Source organism: Anser cygnoides, chromosome 8, assembly GCF_040182565.1.
Source record: "Anser cygnoides isolate HZ-2024a breed goose chromosome 8, Taihu_goose_T2T_genome, whole genome shotgun sequence".
Classification (NCBI taxonomy): domain Eukaryota; kingdom Metazoa; phylum Chordata; class Aves; order Anseriformes; family Anatidae; genus Anser; species Anser cygnoides.
The window spans coordinates 9,445,399-9,463,800 of record NC_089880.1 but is presented as its reverse complement, the minus strand read 5'-3'; the positions used below and the strand labels follow the sequence as shown (position 1 = coordinate 9,463,800).

Genomic DNA, 18,402 nt, shown 5'->3' with positions numbered 1-18,402 from the left:
TAAAAACATTTTCAAAGTTTTAACTTGCTCTCCATATCCAATCAAAAAAAAACAAAACCCAAACCACTGTTTTAAAAAAGAAAGGGAACCTCAGTTTAACATGTCAGATCAGTAAAAGAAAAAGCATCTGATTTTTCTCCATTAAGATTCAGATGAAGAGGAAGCCTGCTAATTTCAAAAGCTAAACTGGTATTATGTTCACATAGTGCATTTCCCTGCTCACAGGGAGAACACTCAGCAAATTCTGCTTCACACCTCACCACCTCAGACCTTCTTCTCACATTTTCTTGCTTAAAGAAATGTTGCCCTGCTTCAGTGCACCAATATGCGAGCGCATACAAAATGTGGAGTAGGCAATCAGAAATGTGTGCGTTTCCCAGATAGTGCGTGGTGAACACATTTCCTGCACTGCTGAACAACAGACACAGGAAGCATCACCATCAGCCGCCAAAACTCACTGTACTGCATTTTTTTCTTCAATCCAGGTGTCAGTCAGTACAGCTGAGAACCAGAAGTCCCCTGAATTCACAGAAATAAAACAGTTAATTTATTTCTGATGGAAAGCCCCAGAATGAAAATGATCTGATTTTTGATAAACTGTATAAGCTTATTATACTCTAAATAAGAAATGGCCATAAGAAAAAGGAGAGTTACTGGGTATGTGCATATCTCAGATTATGAGAGATGTGCTTTGGCAGGATGACGAAATAAGCATATATAATTCCCTGCACTGACTCTACAGTATAAACAGGATTGCTAAATGCTAACAACATTTGTCATAAAATATTGTTAATATTTCTCTGTAAAGAGAAATCGTGAAAGTTCTAAAAGATGTCACAGAGAAAACAGTAATTTTATAAGAACAATGCTTGTTCAGCTTTTTTTTTTTTTAAATTAAGGATTTCCAATAGTTAATGGTGACTCACAACAGCCACATGAAGTACCAGAGAAGCTAGTAACGTGACTGAAGTCACACAGACCAAGAGTTCAGTGTCCATTGGGACAGTGTAAAAACATTTAGAGGTAGACAGGTTTTCTTTTTCTTTACACAGACTGTAGGCATTCCATAATGGATGCAATGAACGGACTATATTTTAATCTCCAAGTGATCCACGTGGAACACTTCACTTACAGGCTGTCTTCTCCACAGTGCTTTCAAGAGCTCCTGACAAGTCACCCCTTCGCTGTCATGATGAAAAATTCCATGAGGTCCTCCACAGAAGCTGGGGGAACCCCTAAAAAAAATCCCCTGAAAGCATTTTGCTGATAATTCAGAAGACAACAGGGCAATTTTGGACAGAACTGGCTGTTTGCAGGAGCATTTCTATGAAGATATTTTATACTGATGAAGGAAGTGAAAGAGCTAAAAACTCTGGAAAGGTCTGGTTGTTTATCCTCCAGACTCAAGTCTCTGGCTCTGTCATGCATGAACTTAAACACTAAGTATGTCTGTTGCACATTTTAAGCTGCCCAAAGAACAAAACATAACAGAACTAAGTGGAAGATATCTACCCAAATTTCAATGCATGGCATCCCTTGCTGTAGGCTGGCACTAGGATTCAGATATTTTTCAAAATAAAAGTTTTCTTTCAGTGCTGGTTACATCTCAGTGATTGCCAAAATAAAACTCCCATTAAATTAATTAGGAATAAAAGCTAACATGGGGAATATCAAAAAGTTCAAGCCAAATAAATATAAAAAACAAACAAAACAATTCTCAGTCAAATCAGTCCAACACCAAGAGTGAGACCATTAAAAGTACTTGCAAGATACTAATCTGTGTCTTTCTAGACACAGATTAATGTGTGTCGTTCACTTCCAACAAAGAGTTAAAAGAAAATTCATAAGGGATATCATCACTCCATTATGGACTGAATATATGATAGTAGATAATAAAATTAATGTTCCCAATAATTATCCCCACCACCCAACAGCGGACCCCCCGCTTTTTGTAAAATGAGCACTATTTCCTCTTCACACAGAAACTAGTTTCTATTTCCTTTAAGTGCCTCTTTTGCTTAAGAGATGGATTATCAGTAATTTACCTCTTTAGGTCACGTAAGAAAGAGTAGCATTTCAAAGAAATCACTTGTTTTCATAGCTGAGCTAAAGCTCAGCGACACAACTATCAAGGGCACGAATATTCTCTACTGGGACAGCATTGCTTGTCCGGGCACCATGGAGCTCATCCCCCCAGCCCAGCACCAGTTTGGCCAGTTAAATCCAGAGAAGTGTATGGTGAACAGCAAGAATACAGTAAAGCTAAAAACCTGTAAAGCTGGCCTTACACTAGCATGGGAGCTAACAGCTCATCTAAAACCAAAATGCAGCATTCACGAACAAAACTGGGCTGAAGTGGAGAAGGAATAAGGGTAAGGTCTGTCAGAAGAAACCTAAAAGAAAATTTAAAACAGAAGTCAGAAGGAGAAGTTTGAAGTCATTTACACAAGCAAGTGGCACATAGAAAGTTCATAGGAATTTATTCTTTTTGTTTTACCTAAAATTATCCAGTGTTGTAATCTTGGAAATTCTCTCACATGTTCTCTTGCACTCCACCAAGTGGTTGCTAGAATGAATGGGAAATAAAGCCCGGGAACAGGTAGAGTAAGAGCAAGTATTTAGAAGTTTCTTCTGTGTACGTTAATCTCTTCTATATGCATTAAGTTAGATGAATTACTCATAACAAGTCTGTAAGAGAACTGAAAAGCAGTAAAAACAGCTAGTGATAGCCAACTGTACTACTGGAAAAAAAAAATCTCTATCCATTGGGCAGATTTAAATAGAGGTGATACCAGACTCAGGACAAACATACATTATTTGTATCAAATAATGGGGATATTCTAATAAGCTGTAAAACTGTCAGACTCAAAATACATTATTATAATAATCAATATATATATAACATATATAAATATATATATTTATATTATATATAATTATATATATTATTTATATATATAAATAATAATAAAATATATATATAATAGAAAAAAAGGAGAACAACTATTAAAAATGAAAGCATTTCAAGCAATAATCCATAGTCAGAAGTGGGGAAAACTATTTTCTAGATAGATGAAGATGGTGGGAGATGAAACAGATGGGTCTGTTACCAACTGTCACATGATGAAAAAAAAAAAAGCAAAATTTCTGACCTCCAAATATCTTAAAAGCTTTCTATTGAGGCAGGACACAACTATTGCTCATAGCATCACGCTCAGTCTTACCAGAGCCTGGACTACACTGTCTGTCTACAGGAAACAAGGATAGGAAATGAATTTGTTTCACTTTGCAAACTACACGGTTGTCCAATACCAACATAACTGATCTCCTCTACCAAAAAACAAATTATCTGGTAAACATAATTCAGATCCTGTGGCACAGCAGTGTTACATGGATGTAAGTGAAAGGAATATTACTCCTTATTTACTCAGAGTCCTTACTTATTGCAAGAAGGTTATCTTCAATGTCCTTGCAGTAGCACATGATAATCCCTTTCCAGAAGGAGGTCTGAAACAACACCTGCAACATGTACTGATATTTTTAATATATCCCAAAGGTAAAGATAGTAACTTCATTTCAGATGGGCAGTAGTCATTCCTTGTCTGGCAAACAAACCGTCAGTCCTGCGTCGATACTGGGCACAAAGAAACAAACCAGCCAGTTCTTCAGAGGAGCACGTCTGTCTAGTCCCTCATCCCAGACTCACAGAACCTAACTGGTGACTTACAGCTGCTTGTAACTGGAAGCACCAGTGGTGCCCTCCTCTCTTTTAACTTGAGGCTGCAAAGTGCAGAGAGATGTGGTAGAGAATAGGCTCCCGTGCCTTCTCTGTTTCCAGTGAGAGCTGAACCAGCAGTCTGCACTCTGTTCTGGAGTACGAAGTCTTTAAATTCGACTTCCAAATGAACGTTCATTTATATATCCAGATCTCCCCAAATGTAAAAGTGGGCATTTACCCATCTAGCAACCTAAGCATACAAATACACCGTGCGCTGCCCATGTCTGAGGACTTGGTCCAGTATACTACAGTTTAATTTACTTTAAAATCCTGCATTACCTTAGAAAAAAAGAAGTCCAAGCACTTCAAGTAAGTCTTTTTTATAGAACAGAATCATAGATTAGCTCAGAAGAGACCTCTAGCAACTATCTAGTGCAACGTTTGTTCAGAATAGGCTTAAGAATTACATCAGGTTGCTCATGACTTGGTCTGTTTTGAATATTTCCAGGGAGGTAGATTACTCAGTCACTACACAGCCTGCTCCACTGTTTCCATTCTTGCTGTAATTTTTTTTTTTTTTCAGAAGAAAACCAGTAGTGCACCCTCTGAGTAGGGTCTGGATCTAGCATCCCTATAACCCTCCCAGTAATTCACTGAGGAGAGCTACAACCTGAAGAAGCTCGGCTCCCTCAGCCTCTCATTGTTCACACTAGGTATGAAAACAAATATGGTACTGATACCATCTCTTCCTTCCTTTCTCGTCCTGTTCAGGGGGGTTAAGAACAGTTGGTAAATAAGTCTGTCTGCGTGAAGGTCAGTGTTTACCTGATAACGTGAAGATAAATGTTTCCTGCGGTACAGACTATACAGGGGCATTTATGTCACTACTAGCATTCAGAGGATCAGTAGCCTCCTGTGGTTAAAACCATCCTGATACAGAGTGTCCCTGCATGTGCATCATCGTCCTGAGTCCTTTGTACCACAGTCCACTACAGGACTGTAAATAAGTGAACAACTCAGTTACCACAGCCATACACAGCTTTGTACAAAACATTCATGAGCTAATTCTAGGTAATCAAAGCTGTAAGCATTATTTAAGAAAAAAAAAATTTAAATTGTCCAGAAAAAAAACCACCAAAAAAAAAACACATGGAGATGTCCAGGGACCAGATGAAGTACTTACTCCTCTAAAGCAACCCAGACAAATACAGAGGCATTTTCTCTCTTTTCAGGGTAACAATTAATTCATCTTGCCTTATATCCATGGTGTCATCTTTGCAGCGGAATTCAAGTATATCTGAAAAACGCACATCTCCCTGGAACACCCTGTAGTGTTCACATTGCCTTTACAAAAAACAACTCTGTAAGTTACATCAATCTTTAGACTGTTCTGAATCACCTCATGTTTCAGAGACTTCCCTGAAATATGTCAGTGTACTTCCAAATAATCTGACTTGGAGAAATTAAATGGAATTTCCCCAAGTTTTCACTACACAAAACCCTTTCCTATGAAAATCACTTTTAAACATTTGCACTGCATGTAGGGCTGAACAAATCAGATGCCTCTATTCTAACAGTATTCTTGTTTGAAGAGCAACTGGTACATACACGACTTGCAAACAGTTTGTTACATATGGAATATTAATATTGGCATCTCTGAAAGCACTCATTTCCAGTTTACAACCAATTTGATGGGTTGAAGCAAGAGTATGCAATTTCAGAGCACACCTGGTATAACGGGCATGTAGCAGGTGGGTTTTGTCAAGATTAAAGTGCAATATTCGGAGCCCATTAGATAAACTCAAGAAGAACTGCTGATTTGAAAAGACCAATCAGAGAGGGACAAGAATTCAAGGTTCTGAAGGTTTTTTTTTTTTTTTTTTTTTTGATGGGGGGTGTAACACAGACACACAAAACAAACCCAAAGTAATTCAGTCTCATCCGGTTTAACCTCAACCACGAGACTCTGCTGTCTGTTTTCTTTCTCAAAAGACTCACGTCACCGCGCACTGAAAAAAGGGAACTTCCACAGTTTGCGGTGAGGCTGCATGATAAACAGATCTGTTCACACCAACTAGCAGGGCTGCCTGCGTCAATAAAAGGAGGTAGCAGTCAGGGAACTGGCATTTGGTGCTTGGAGGATTATCGCTGCGCAAGGCGCTTCACATCAAGGCTAAGTAAAATGCCAGGATTATTTTTCTCCCACCACAACATGAATGAATTAAATGGAAAAGACGACTGCAAGCTTGCAGAAGGCAAAATCCATAAGAAGAAGCAAAAGACTTTGTAAGTATACATGTCTCAGTATAAACTCTAATGTGTTAGAAGTGAAAATAACACTAGATCTTGAAGATTAAGAATTAGCGCCTTTTTCAGGCTAAATGACTACAAAGCCTGCTCAAAGCCCAGGAATATAGCATCACTGTAAGTGGCTTGAGCTAATACAAACCAACAAATTGATTAATTTAAGCAAGCAGGATGAGATTTTTGGATACAGTGGCAGTCAGTCTTTTGAGAAGAATTACATGGATATGCAACTTCACAGGCTTCAGTCATAGGATTGAGCTGTTTGCCTCTATTTAAGTTTTAAGGAATTTATGTAGAATTGAAATGCAATTGCAATTGTAAAGGATTACAAAATGTCTGTTCGTTGGTTTCAGTGGTGCAGATCTCAAGAATTATTTGAAGTGCATGGTCCCACATCTTGAATCTGGGATTAAGGCTTCCAACTCCAGAAATGTCGTGTAAGTACAAAAAATAAATCTATGGTTAGATTGCTATATATTCCAACTCCTTTTTATTGGCTTCTAAACTACTCCTAGACCAACAAATTATTTCTAATACAACAATAGTGCCTGAAATTTTCAAAAGAGACTAATGTTATAATTCCATTAATAATTTCTGCTTCCTAAATTCATTGTTAGCGATGATTATATTTGCACCAAATAGTGGGGAAGAAGAAGCCTCTCTTAAATCTATCTTCTTCAGAGGCATATCGTATCCAATCTGTAAAGGTTGACATGAAAGAACGCTTCACACTCAAGGGAATAGCCAGGGTATTACTTGTCTCATTTCAGAAATATGGAAACAGTAATACGGATTCAAAAGGATTTGGTCATAGTCACAGTAGCAGCTGATCCTTCAGGGAACAAAACTCAGAGTGACTGCATAGATGCCTGTTTTTCCATTTCTCCGATTATTTTTCCTCAGTCTGGGCTCTCAGATCTGCACCGAGAAAGCCATAAGTTTAATAAATGCGTTACATATTTCTGGAATAGAATAATCAATTATAAAACTTGTCTGCTTTAAACATACAAGTGAAAATGTGATTTCTTACCTAAAGCCTTTTCCTTCTCTTGTCAATTTAGGCTTTCTGCAGAGGAAGTAATGCAGTGGTCCCAGTCTTTGGAAAAGCTCTTGGCCAGCCAAAGTAAGTATTTTACTTTAGTATTACTTTTTTCTTATTCTGCAGATAAAAATTTATCTGATTTCACCAAATATGCAAAGCTGTAGCATCCTGCAAACACTGACAAAGAATGACCAGTTGCATTTCAGTTATTCACAGCTCCAATATTCCAACTGGATTCCAAAAATTTGTCTCCCCTGCCCTGTTTCATACCTCTAGTATAGCAAATAAACCCCCAAAAGCTCAATTCGCTGCTTTCTGACCAGTTCTCTGTCCCTGTACAACGCTGATTTAACTTGGAATTCTGCCTTCAGCTGTACCCTAGGACAGTGTATTTAGGGAAGACTAGAATCTGATGATATGTTTTGGTACCCGGGGTCTATATCTAAAAGCCACTGAACACCATTAGGAAGAGTCCTATCCCCCTTAGAACTGGAGTATTTGCAGTATGTAAAAAGAAAGGGAGAACACTATATTTTGGCAAGATTTTTATACCAGAGATTTCAATAAAACTCCTGCTATAAACTTCATTTTTATCATCCCTGGTCACAAACATCATGCTATATATGGTGTATTTGTGTTGTCTGTAGGTGGTCAAGGTGTCTTTCGGGAGTTCCTGAAGTCAGAGTTCAGTGAGGAGAACATTGAGTTCTGGCTGGCCTGCGAGGATTACAAGAAAACCAAGTCTGATCACCTACATGGCAAAGCAGAGAGGATTTACGAGGAGTTTGTCCAGTCAGATGCTATTAAACAGGTAAGCGTTAATTTCATCTGTATAAACTTACAGTAAAGGGATTCTGAAAATTGAGGAGAGGGAAGCATTCCTTCACTGAGATGCATATAAATTCATTTACACAGGAAGATGACAGCCACATGTTTTGTATGCATGCTTGCACCGTTAGTGCCTTCAGACACGAGTCTATCAGATCTCACAAATGCAGTCACACAACACAGGCCAGCACTACTACAGTGCCAGCAGAAGTTCAGTTGCAGCACCAGTGGCTCAACACATGATGCTGTTCTCTCCATCTCAGCACAGTTTGAATTACTGCTGGTATTTGGGGTCAGACCGCTGGAGTAAGCTTGGTTTGTAAGAGAGCTGTGGATTATTTGTTCTCCTTTAAAATATGGGGACATGCTAGAGAATTGAGCGTTGTGTACAGTGATCATAGTTCTAACTGGAAACTCATTGTACACAAGATTTCTCCTTGTTTTATTCTGAGGTTTCATTGGAGATTGTAATTTATTGTTCAGCTCTATTGCCTCTGACTTCTTAAGAAACTGCATTTCTATTGTGCGTAGCTAGGATATAAACTTAAGTTCCCTCATTTTACAGTTCCGATACTGAATATCACACTGAGCTCTAAGACTGGGAACTTATTTACTGACAAGACAAAGTGATAGATACAGCAGAAGAGTACATTTTAAAGATGTTGATGACTTTTTTTTTTTTACTTTCCAGATCAATATTGACTATCATATGAGGGAAGCGACAGCCAAAAGGGCTCAAGACCCAACTCACACAAGTTTTGATGAAGCCCAGAAAACTGTGTATGTCCTTATGGAAAGGGATTCATATCCCAGATTTTTGAAATCCAAAGCCTACCTGAATCTTTTGAACCAGCTGCAGACCAACAGTTCAAAATAAAGGGGTTGAGATAATGAAGAGGCAAGTAGACTCTGTGTCAAACATCCCATGGAAACATCCTCCAGGATGGCTGGATCTTGGCTGGGAGAATGCCCGCCCTGGGAGGAGGTATGAGTGAGATGCAAACAGCTCCATGGCCAAGAGAAGGCAGGATAAAAGCTAGCAAGACTGTTACAAGGGCGAGAGCAGTACATGGAGAAGATCCTCTCCTGCCATACACCATGGAAACGAGACAGGATCTGGATGCTATTTATTATTTGAACTCCACTGTGAACATTGAACCAAGTCTTAGATCCCAAAGAACTGCTGGTTATTAGGAAACACAAGATTAGCAAGCTGAGTGTTGGGAAAAGATGATCAAGTTCAGAAGAAAAATAAGGACAACTGACAACTTTGTGCATAACAAGAAAATGCCCAGACAAGACTGTTTAATGGCTTTTTTAAAAAAATCTGTGAAGTGTTAATAAGTGCGAGCACAGCTCCATGATAATATTGTGCTATGTATATATTATAAATTGACTTATTTTAAAATTGATATATTTTAAGTTATACAAGAATTATAAGCTGTACTTTTTTTTTTTTTTAAAGTTTGTATTCAACAAGCAGATATGTAGCATCTTTTCTGTTTAATTTATTGCAAAATAATAAGCAACTGTTCAATTAAATCTACTCAAAATATAGAAAAAAGTTATGGTCATTTTCCATCTTATTTTTTGTCTTCTTTCCATTACAATTACTGAAACATGCCAAAACAAGTACTGAAGCACATGGTTCTCTTCTGTCCCACTATGTCACTACTTCCCATCTCCTTATTCAAATATTATTTTTTTCCTCTCACACCACAAGCCCTTTTCTCTCTCCTACTCACTTTACAGAGACATAGCCTTAGTTATATGGAATACAGGATCCTACATAGACAACACCCACCCACCCCCAAACAAAAAAGAAAAAGGAGGTCTAAGTTTCCTGCTTATTTTTCATACTCCCCCAGCTACCAGCATTTGAGTCAAATCTCAAATATAGATACCATTTCATCACTGACTTCAGCGTTGAAGTGGATTAACTGCAATGTGTTGAATACAGCAGATAAATCATGCTCACTTACATAGAGAGGCAGTAACTGGTGTGACTCACTAGCATTCACATTTCTTATGGTATTAATACTACACAATATAATTTTGGCAAGACTCAGACTAATTTACAATACCAATACTGCTGTCAATAGTAATTTAATTTCACTGCAGATGTAGCATTAAGTTTGCTCTGTAATATATGCAATGTTATGCATAGCTTGTACTATATTGGATAGTAATGGGAACCAAAGAAAGAAGAATTGCACTACCAAATCTGAAGTGCTTAGGATCTTGTGATGACATTACAGTTCATAATGAAAATGAATCCAAGTGTGCTCCTGTCTTGATGAGTTACCATCATGAGAGAAAGCTATCACATGGGTGGCAATACAAGACCAGCTCACCCCGACAGATTTTCTGTTTTCCAGAATAACATGAGCTTCATCAGGCGCACTCTGCCAGTCTGTACCAAGTGGAGAAAAGCTGTAAACCCACAGACGTCACCTCCTGGGGAGAGTAGACTGCGCTCACACTGCCACCCTTCGGGGACCTCGGGGCCTCCGAGGGAGGACAAAGGCTCTGCTGGAGGCCACGTGGCAGTTGCTGCCAACTTCCTCCATCGCCTACTGTCATAGCAGCCTGGCAGTCACTGCAAGGCACAGCCTCCTACTTCTAAAACTAGTGCAGAGAGAAAGAACAAGCACACGTATACCCGAGGGAGTCTCCGACTGCAAAACCTGAATTCTCCTGAGACAATGTGAGCTGGTCTCCAACTGGCTGTCTTAGATAAATTGATTTTCCAAGATCAGTAGGAATAAACTGAGTTCCTGTGAAGTAGGAAATAACACTGCCTCCCACACCAGGGGCATCCTCATCTTTGCTGACACACTTCGCATGTACCAAACGTCACTGTTCGCATAGTTCGAAAGCCACGGAAGACAAAAGAGTACCGCCAGTGGTTTTTTTTTTCATTATTATTATTTACTTGGGAAACCGGGCCCCTGTGTGCACTGATTACATGCTCACAGAATTAATAAGCAGCATCTATCTACATCTACTTTGTACATCACACAATGTCCTTACAACACTTCCAAAGCGCCCCCACAAGCCCGTCAAAGATGCAACATCAGCTACACTCTAGACAGGCAGTGCCTTTAACTGATGCTATCCTCGTAAAACTTTTTAAATTAGTATAGACATGAATTTAATTTACACCACAAATCTACACTTGCACTATTTTGCCATGATTTAGCCAAACACCTGCATGAAGCTTCTGACAGAAATCATATTTCACAGTATGGTTAGTTATTATTATTATTATTATTTAAAACAAACAAACCTTTTTTTGTTTGCCCTGGGCGCCCAGCACAGGTCCGCCCCAACAGCTTCCTGGTGAGGAAGCAACAGCAGCGCGCTGCTCATAGCCCTCTGACGGTACCCAGAACCTAGGCATAGAAGAGACACGAACACTGCTCCCAGGGAACAACTGCCACTCATGTTACGCATAGTATAGATCAGATTATTGGAGGAGGAGGGCTAGAGGGACTTTTCACCCTTTTCCACAAAAATCTCCCCCCAGTTCGTGATTTGATACATTTTGAGAATTAAAACCTTTTTTTTTTTCCCCCCTCCCCAGAAGGAAATTATGCTCCTTACAACCCAGCAATTTCAGTTTACAACCCTAAATCTCATAAATCCCCCTGCAGTACGGGCCTGAAACTAGCCCCACAGGTCAGGTGCCCAGGTCATCAACTCCAGAGCGCTCGCAGCCCGCTCCAGGGCTCGAGCGACACGGCCGTGCTTCACCGAGGGATAAACAGCGCTCAGAAACGCGGAGCTGTCTCTGGGATGCTGTCACAAGCCCACTGTTACACAGCTGTTGCTACAGCAGGGCTATACAAAGCTGGTTGTTTAAACAAGGTGCAGGAGATCTCAATGTATTTTTACAGAAATTTATTGTGCTGTCCATATTAATCTACCTAATGGAGAGAAGCAGCTATAAGTAATAGCTCAATGGCACAACTGAAACAGTTTTAAAAGTACTTTGAGACACATGCTTTAAAACAGCCGAGAGTTAGGGTGGGTGTTTTTTAAATGATTTCTGTGAAATCTTTTTCAAAACGCAGTATATAGTGCTTATTTTGCAGTGAATTCTTCCCTTGGACCTAAATGGAAGTTTTTTGGGGCTCTGAAAAACAACAGAACATCCAGATCAAAGGGATTAATTTTTGTGACCTGGGATCATTGACAAGGTGCATGCACTGTATCAAGCTCATTTGTGATTTCTTACTCATCTCCTCCTGCCCCCACCCATGCACATAAATAGCCTCAGTGCTGTAAATCGGTTTCACAGCTGCGGGTCATGTCCTGCCAAGCAGGGCAGACTCTTCCAAAACAGTGCATGTTACACAGCCCATGCCGTAAGCGTGACCCCCACAGGGAAACTTGTGAACAAAAGGTCTAGTTGCTATCTTGTAAATATGTTAGGTAACTGGTGGAAACTGTCCTTCTTCAACACATGCTAGAGTTAATTATCAGTTACCTGTTAAAACTTTCCAGAATTGGTTTGTGCAAGAGTGAATTAAGTTTTTGCACTTACAGGTTCTATCAGCCAACATAATAAAATATTTAATGGGTGAACCACCTTACCTGTTTTGTTTGGTTGGTTTTTAATCTTAGTTTTCCTCTTTTGGAAATAAATATACCATAAGAGAAGAAATTTGTAGTTCTGTTTATGGACTCTGAGAAAAACCATTGAATCAGACTGGCCATCAGCTACAGATCAGTACAGGAAAACAGGATGCAGTACAGGGAGAAACTAAGATTTGACAGTTGTGACTCAGACTTTTCTTTAAGAGTTCCCTTCCACTGCTCAAGGAAATATTTTCAGTGTTTGTCGGTGTCTCAGTAGTTATCAGTGTTTCAGTAGGAAAAAAATAATCATGGTGCCACCTTAGGGCAAACTTTCAGAGTTAACTTCTCACAGCTGTAGAGAGTTTTCTTTAGGAAGGACTCAAGAGTCCAGCTTTGCAGACACAATGTGAAACTGCAAGGCTCATTTTAGTCTCTTCAATTTCCAAAACTTCCTGAAAATACATTCCCCAAAATGGATGTTTTAATATTATAGAATTGAAAATGTGATATAACATTGTGTTAGTCTCCCACATATAATGAAAAGGACATCCATGAAAGCCTCTTATTAGAAGCATCCTGCACAACGAAGCGTGAAAGAAGCTAGAGGCCAGGACAAGCTGAGATGGTGAAGAATAGTATAAACTCCTCACCTTAGACACTTAAATGCCATCCATCTGTGCCAACACCAAAGTAACACACTTTCTGGATGTTATCATTTCCTTTGTGGTTGTGAAATGGGTTTGAAAAGCAAAGATCACAAAGATGACTAGATGACAATAGGTGGAAAATTAGATATTCTCATCTTCCATTCAGAGACATGGGTTAATTGTATCAGAGCATAATCTCTCTAAATGAAGCTTCTTGAAAGGAAGTCTTTAGTCATTAGACATGAGCACAGATTGCCAGACAAGTTCTTGCTTCATTGGATGATTTAAATTTGTCCTGGATGCTCAGAAACAAAGTTGGAATTAAGGCTATCCCCTGGCTTTGTTTAGATAAACACAGTCTGAAAGGTCTTAGTCACAAAAAGGAGACTTAAGATGCATATGGTAATAACTTACAAACCCCTGAATTTCAGACTTCTTACTTTCAGACTTTTGGAAAGAGGCCACATTGTATTTCACATATGGTTTGTCATCCAATAAAGGTCAAGCAGACAGCTTTAGAGATACAGAGGAGAGACTTGCTATTGAACCAAATTTGACCAGCAATGAATTTAAGCAAGACAACATGCTTATCCATGCCAATCTGAGGAAACAACGAATACAGGATGTTTGAACACAGCCTGAAGTCCTACTTGGAACTGTTCGTATGCTGGAATAAACAGCTGGAGTTAGGGTACCTCGGCTAACATGGTCAAATATTCTGACCTACATGGACTAACCTGTAATCAATAATTTCACACTAAAAACAAACTACAAAAAAAAATCACTTAATGCTGACATAGCCATAGAGAACTGGCATCTTGAAAATGAGTACACCTGCATGATGTGTAAGTACGCCTTGCAATATTGCTGAGCTTTTACGCAAGTGCGCTTGCAGAGTCTGACAGAGAGCTAAGGGCACACGGTGCTTTGTACCCAAACTGTGGTACCCACCTCTCCGAAGCCCAACTGAATGGGAGGGCTGAGAGTTTACGTTAAATCTAGTCCAAGCATTCAGTCGCATGATTTCCTCTTCTGCTTTAATGATTACAGAATGTCAGGCTCACACGGTGACATCACGGCTTTTCAGAACAAAAAAGGGAAGAGAAATGACATAGCACACAACGGACGTAAGGTTTTCATAAGTTCTGTCTTGACTTCAGTCAGTTTTTAAGATGACGACTACTGGTCAAATTTGCAGAGAGCACTGGCAACATAAAGTCTGTCCAACTCTATGGCCAAAACCTGAAGAAGTCATGAGTATAGAAACTACCCAAATTCTTTAAGTCAGTGAGTACTTGTAAGCTATGCTCATTTCTTAGAAGAATGCACCTTATCTGCATAGAAGCAAAGCAAGAGCTTTGATCCACTATTTCTACACCACGTCCACTCAAAGAGCGAGTATGAACAGCACCTAGATCAGAACATCTACTTTGTGCTCTCAGTTTTTTTTTTTTTTTTTTAATTAAAAAAGAGGCCTCTTAATGTCTTGCTTCTCTTCCTGTGCTTGGTCCTAGGTCTCCAGCCACATCTTCAGCATTCCTGTTTACATACCCTTGTGAGACACCGCCTCAAGAAGGTGAATACCAGGCAAGCCCAAGCAAGCAGCGTTCCTACATTCATGAATGCCAGCGTGTGGGTGTACTGCTACCCAACCTCCTTTCTCCTGCAATGGGCAAGCAAGGGAGTGTGTAGGTGGATGGAAAGAATGGGTACAACATAGAATGAGACAGACAGGGCACCCAAATTTATTAGTGGGAAACAGGTGTAGGTGGGCGAGGAATTTAACGAACAGAGGAGCATTAAAATAGAAACACAAATAGGAAAGTGAACGTAAGGGCAAGAGAAAAATAAAGAAAATCCATAAGAATTAACAAGAATGCTACTAAATAAGCAAATGCAAGAAAGAACAGAGAAAGAAATACAAAGCTTTGAGCAAGAGTTTGTCTGGAAGCACTGTCCTCACTGAGGAGAATAAAATTGCTGTAATCAAGATGGTCAGTATATACTGTTGCAACTTGCTGGCACTAGACAGTTATCTGTGGAAAAAGAACAGGCCAGAGCAACTGTCAAATTTCACATCTCTGACTTGCTAGTCATTTTTTCCTCCATTTTGTTTCTTTGGCTTTTCCGTTTCCCTCATTAGTTTTTCTTTCTCAAAAGCATGTCCATCTCAACTACTGAATGGACCGAGCAATAATTGGCTCCTAAATAGCATGCTCCCTCATGACACTGAAGTTGTTCTGCACCCTTACACTTGCAATGTAAGGAAGGATTCAAAGGAGCAAGGCTGTATCAGAAGCCACGTTAACCAGCCTGTTCAACATATGCCTCAGTTGCCTGCTTGTCTCACTGTCTGACTTATTTGAACAAGGAGTCCCTTTCAGGCCAGGTGAAACCATCCATTGCAATCAAACTGCAGAGAGTTTCTGCAGAGGCTGTTCATCCACCCTCATGAACTGATTTGATCCACTCGACTGAACTGATGCACGGAGGAGAACTTGTGACTTTTCCTTCAGGGTGATGTCAGATGACATCTAGTGGAATATCCATGTAATAAGATGGAGGGCATAGTTCAGGCTTGATCACAATATTTCATTAAGAAGCATACGTTTTAATGACTAAACCTACTGTTCTTGTGTGCTTTAAATATTCTGGAATGGGAAGTAGAAAGGCAATATTCTGAGTATCAAGCTATGAAAAAAGGACAGTGGAAAGCAGCTGTCTCTAAAATAAACAAATTGTTAAAAAAGTTTGCCATGAGCTGCGTTGAAGTAACAGCAAGCAGGAATGGCAGCAGTCCTGTGACAGGACAGAGCCCTTGCAGTGGCTGGGAGGTGCGATGGTGGCAGGCAGGCACATCGGTAGCCCTTGAGGGTCCCTCCATTTTTGAGGACCTTCCAGCCAGCCAGATTGTCTAGTTTTACAGTTCCTGTGTGCTCATCTAAGGATATGTGTGCCCATCTAAGGATATGCGTGCCAGCAAGTCAACCACCCAGCACTGAGGTACTGTGGCAATTCTAAGTGCCTGCAGATAACCATTAAATTCCACAGGCTGCTTTAAGACATGGTCAAGTTGAAGGACACAATGAAACCACAAGATATGACATAGGCCATTAATCCTGCACTTAAATTTCCTCCTACTGTCAAGTCAAAAGTAGGTATGGAGAAGAACTTTCTTCAGGTTAATATTTGGAAGAAATGTATTTGGGGGAAAAAAAGTCAAAATAAATTTATTTCATCCTTCTACACTACGCCCCAACACCAGTGGGTGAGCTGCAATAAAACAAGCGAGCGTACTAATTTACTGTCACCTCAAACTTCAACTGAAGTTCAAACACTGCAGAGTTTATGCTTTTCCAAGGAGCCACAGTAGAAGAGAAAGAACGATGAATCAAAACAGAGAGATAAGATCCGCGGAAACAGCTCACTGCGCACAGCTGGGCTGTCGGGCGGAATAGGCCGGCCTTTCCCTCCTGACCCAGTCAGCATGCCCAGCGTAGACACTGGCAAATTCCCAGAAGTCACAACTACCCCCAAAAAGGACAGGCTTTAGAAAGGACAAATCTTTAGAAAGATTTTTTCCCCTTCTTCCTCTGATTTACCAGAACCCTAAGAGCCGGTGCTTATTCCCACAAGCCCCAGTTTTACAAGTCTACCACAGGCATGAAGAGAGCAACTTCAGTGCTGCTGCACTGCAGGGCTGCTTCCATTTGAAACACTTAACTAGAGAAGAATAAATGAAATGTAGATAACTCGAGGCTTAATTTAAAATGAGGTCATAACCTGGGCAACAGCTATGAGAAAAATGACAAAGGTCCTCACACAAGCTTAAACAAAGTTCCGCTCTACCATCACTCAGGCTGTGCGCAATGCCGAGTTACAGAAATATAAAACCCCTCACACCAGTGGGTCAGAGCAGAAAATAAGAGCTCTTCCATAACAGTACAAAGTTCCTGCTTCATGATGCTGCCCACAAGAGGGCCAATCTTGTTTTTAGTGCAACTCACCTCATTTCAACGTGGACTTCAAATTTTGTACAAAGAACTTTGATATAGGAATAGAAAATATTAGTCACAAAAATTGGACAACACATGCAAGATTTCAACCAAGTAACACACAGCTTTATTTCATTACAGCTCATGGGTACAAATGTCAAGATAATTCAGAGCAAACAGAATATAACAGTGGTACAGAGTCCAACTGAACTTTTTCTGGTAGAAATCACAAACACTTTTTGCCTGTGGCAAGCAGCTAGGCACCAGCACAAGAAGAGCAGACATAGCCAAAAGGTAGTAAGGCCTTCTGCATTAACAGAAAACAACGAAGCAAGAAAACAGGTCAAGAAATTTGGAATCTTATCCCTACAGATGCAACTAATAAATTAAACATTTTAACATTTAAGGAAGCTGAGAATCAAGGCTTGTGTTGCAGCTTGAAAATAGATAAAGTGTTCTGTGATCTACCGACAGTTTTCCTGATAGTTTTCCTATCTAAAATATAATGGCTGCTAAACAGTGATTTCCAGATCAGTATCACTTATATCTTGTACAGAAGCAAATAAGCTCAGGTCTTAGGTTAATTTATCATCAGACAGGTAATTCATCTCAAAATCTTGTAACCACGTGACTTTCTTTTTATTACAAGACCTGCGGGAAACATGGATCCTATATGTTAGGAAAGTTGTGACCTTGTTACAATAAAATCTTACATTTTTGTCTTTATATTTTATGCCTTTTTGTTCACTCATGTTTTATTTGTATGTATTAGGTGAAAAAAGCTCCTGTAGCCCTAAACTAGTTGGTTTAAGTACTACATCCGAGTAGTTAGGATGTAGACTTGTTACCATTCACAACAGAAGATAGGGCAAAATTGTAGGCAAAGTCACAGGCTGCATTTGTGAAGTTTAGCCAATTTAAAATTGACACAAATTGCACTAGGACACTAGGTACTATACCTGTTTTGTTTTTAGGAATAACACTATTGCCAGCAGTAACAAGTGACATTAGATTAATGAAACAGACTATACTTCAGTGGAATGAAGAAGTTCTAAAGAAGATAAAGATAAGATAAAATAATAAAAAAAACTAGCTAGCTTTGTTCCTTTTCCTATTAGGAAATATTTCTTATGTAAAGAGAAGAGAGAACCATAAAGCCCTGGTTGCATACACAGTGAATATGTGTACTCAGCAAGCCCTGGGACACAACATTTTCTTTGAAACCTCAAAGTCAAATCAAAAATTTTCCTCAAACCAATAACATCTCATTATATAACGTGA

The 18,402-nt window shown here is 39.5% G+C and overlaps 1 protein-coding gene across 1 annotated transcript; it reads left to right on the top strand.

Annotated features, from left to right (window-relative positions):
• Positions 1-5,768: 5,768 nt before the first annotated feature.
• On the top strand, positions 5,769-9,483 carry RGS1 (regulator of G protein signaling 1). Its single transcript, XM_013190118.3, has 5 exons — positions 5,769-6,004; positions 6,379-6,462; positions 7,087-7,148; positions 7,715-7,878; positions 8,587-9,483. Exons 1-5 carry the CDS (start codon positions 5,901-5,903, stop codon positions 8,770-8,772), a joined length of 600 nt encoding a protein of 199 aa, XP_013045572.1. The 5' UTR covers positions 5,769-5,900; the 3' UTR covers positions 8,773-9,483.
• The last annotated feature ends 8,919 nt before the right edge of the window (positions 9,484-18,402 follow it).

What these genes read in the sequence shown, in the direction of transcription:
- RGS1 (XM_013190118.3), top strand. Translation starts at nt 5,901, where the DNA reads ATGCCAGGATTATTTTTCTCCCACCACAACATGAATGAATTAAATGGA. An exon ending in TCCAACTCCAGAAATGTCGT is followed by an intron (nt 6,463 to 7,086) that starts GTAAGTACAAAA and finishes TTGTCAATTTAG; the next exon opens with GCTTTCTGCAGAGGAAGTAA. An exon ending in AGTCAGATGCTATTAAACAG is followed by an intron (nt 7,879 to 8,586) that starts GTAAGCGTTAAT and finishes TTTACTTTCCAG; the next exon opens with ATCAATATTGACTATCATAT.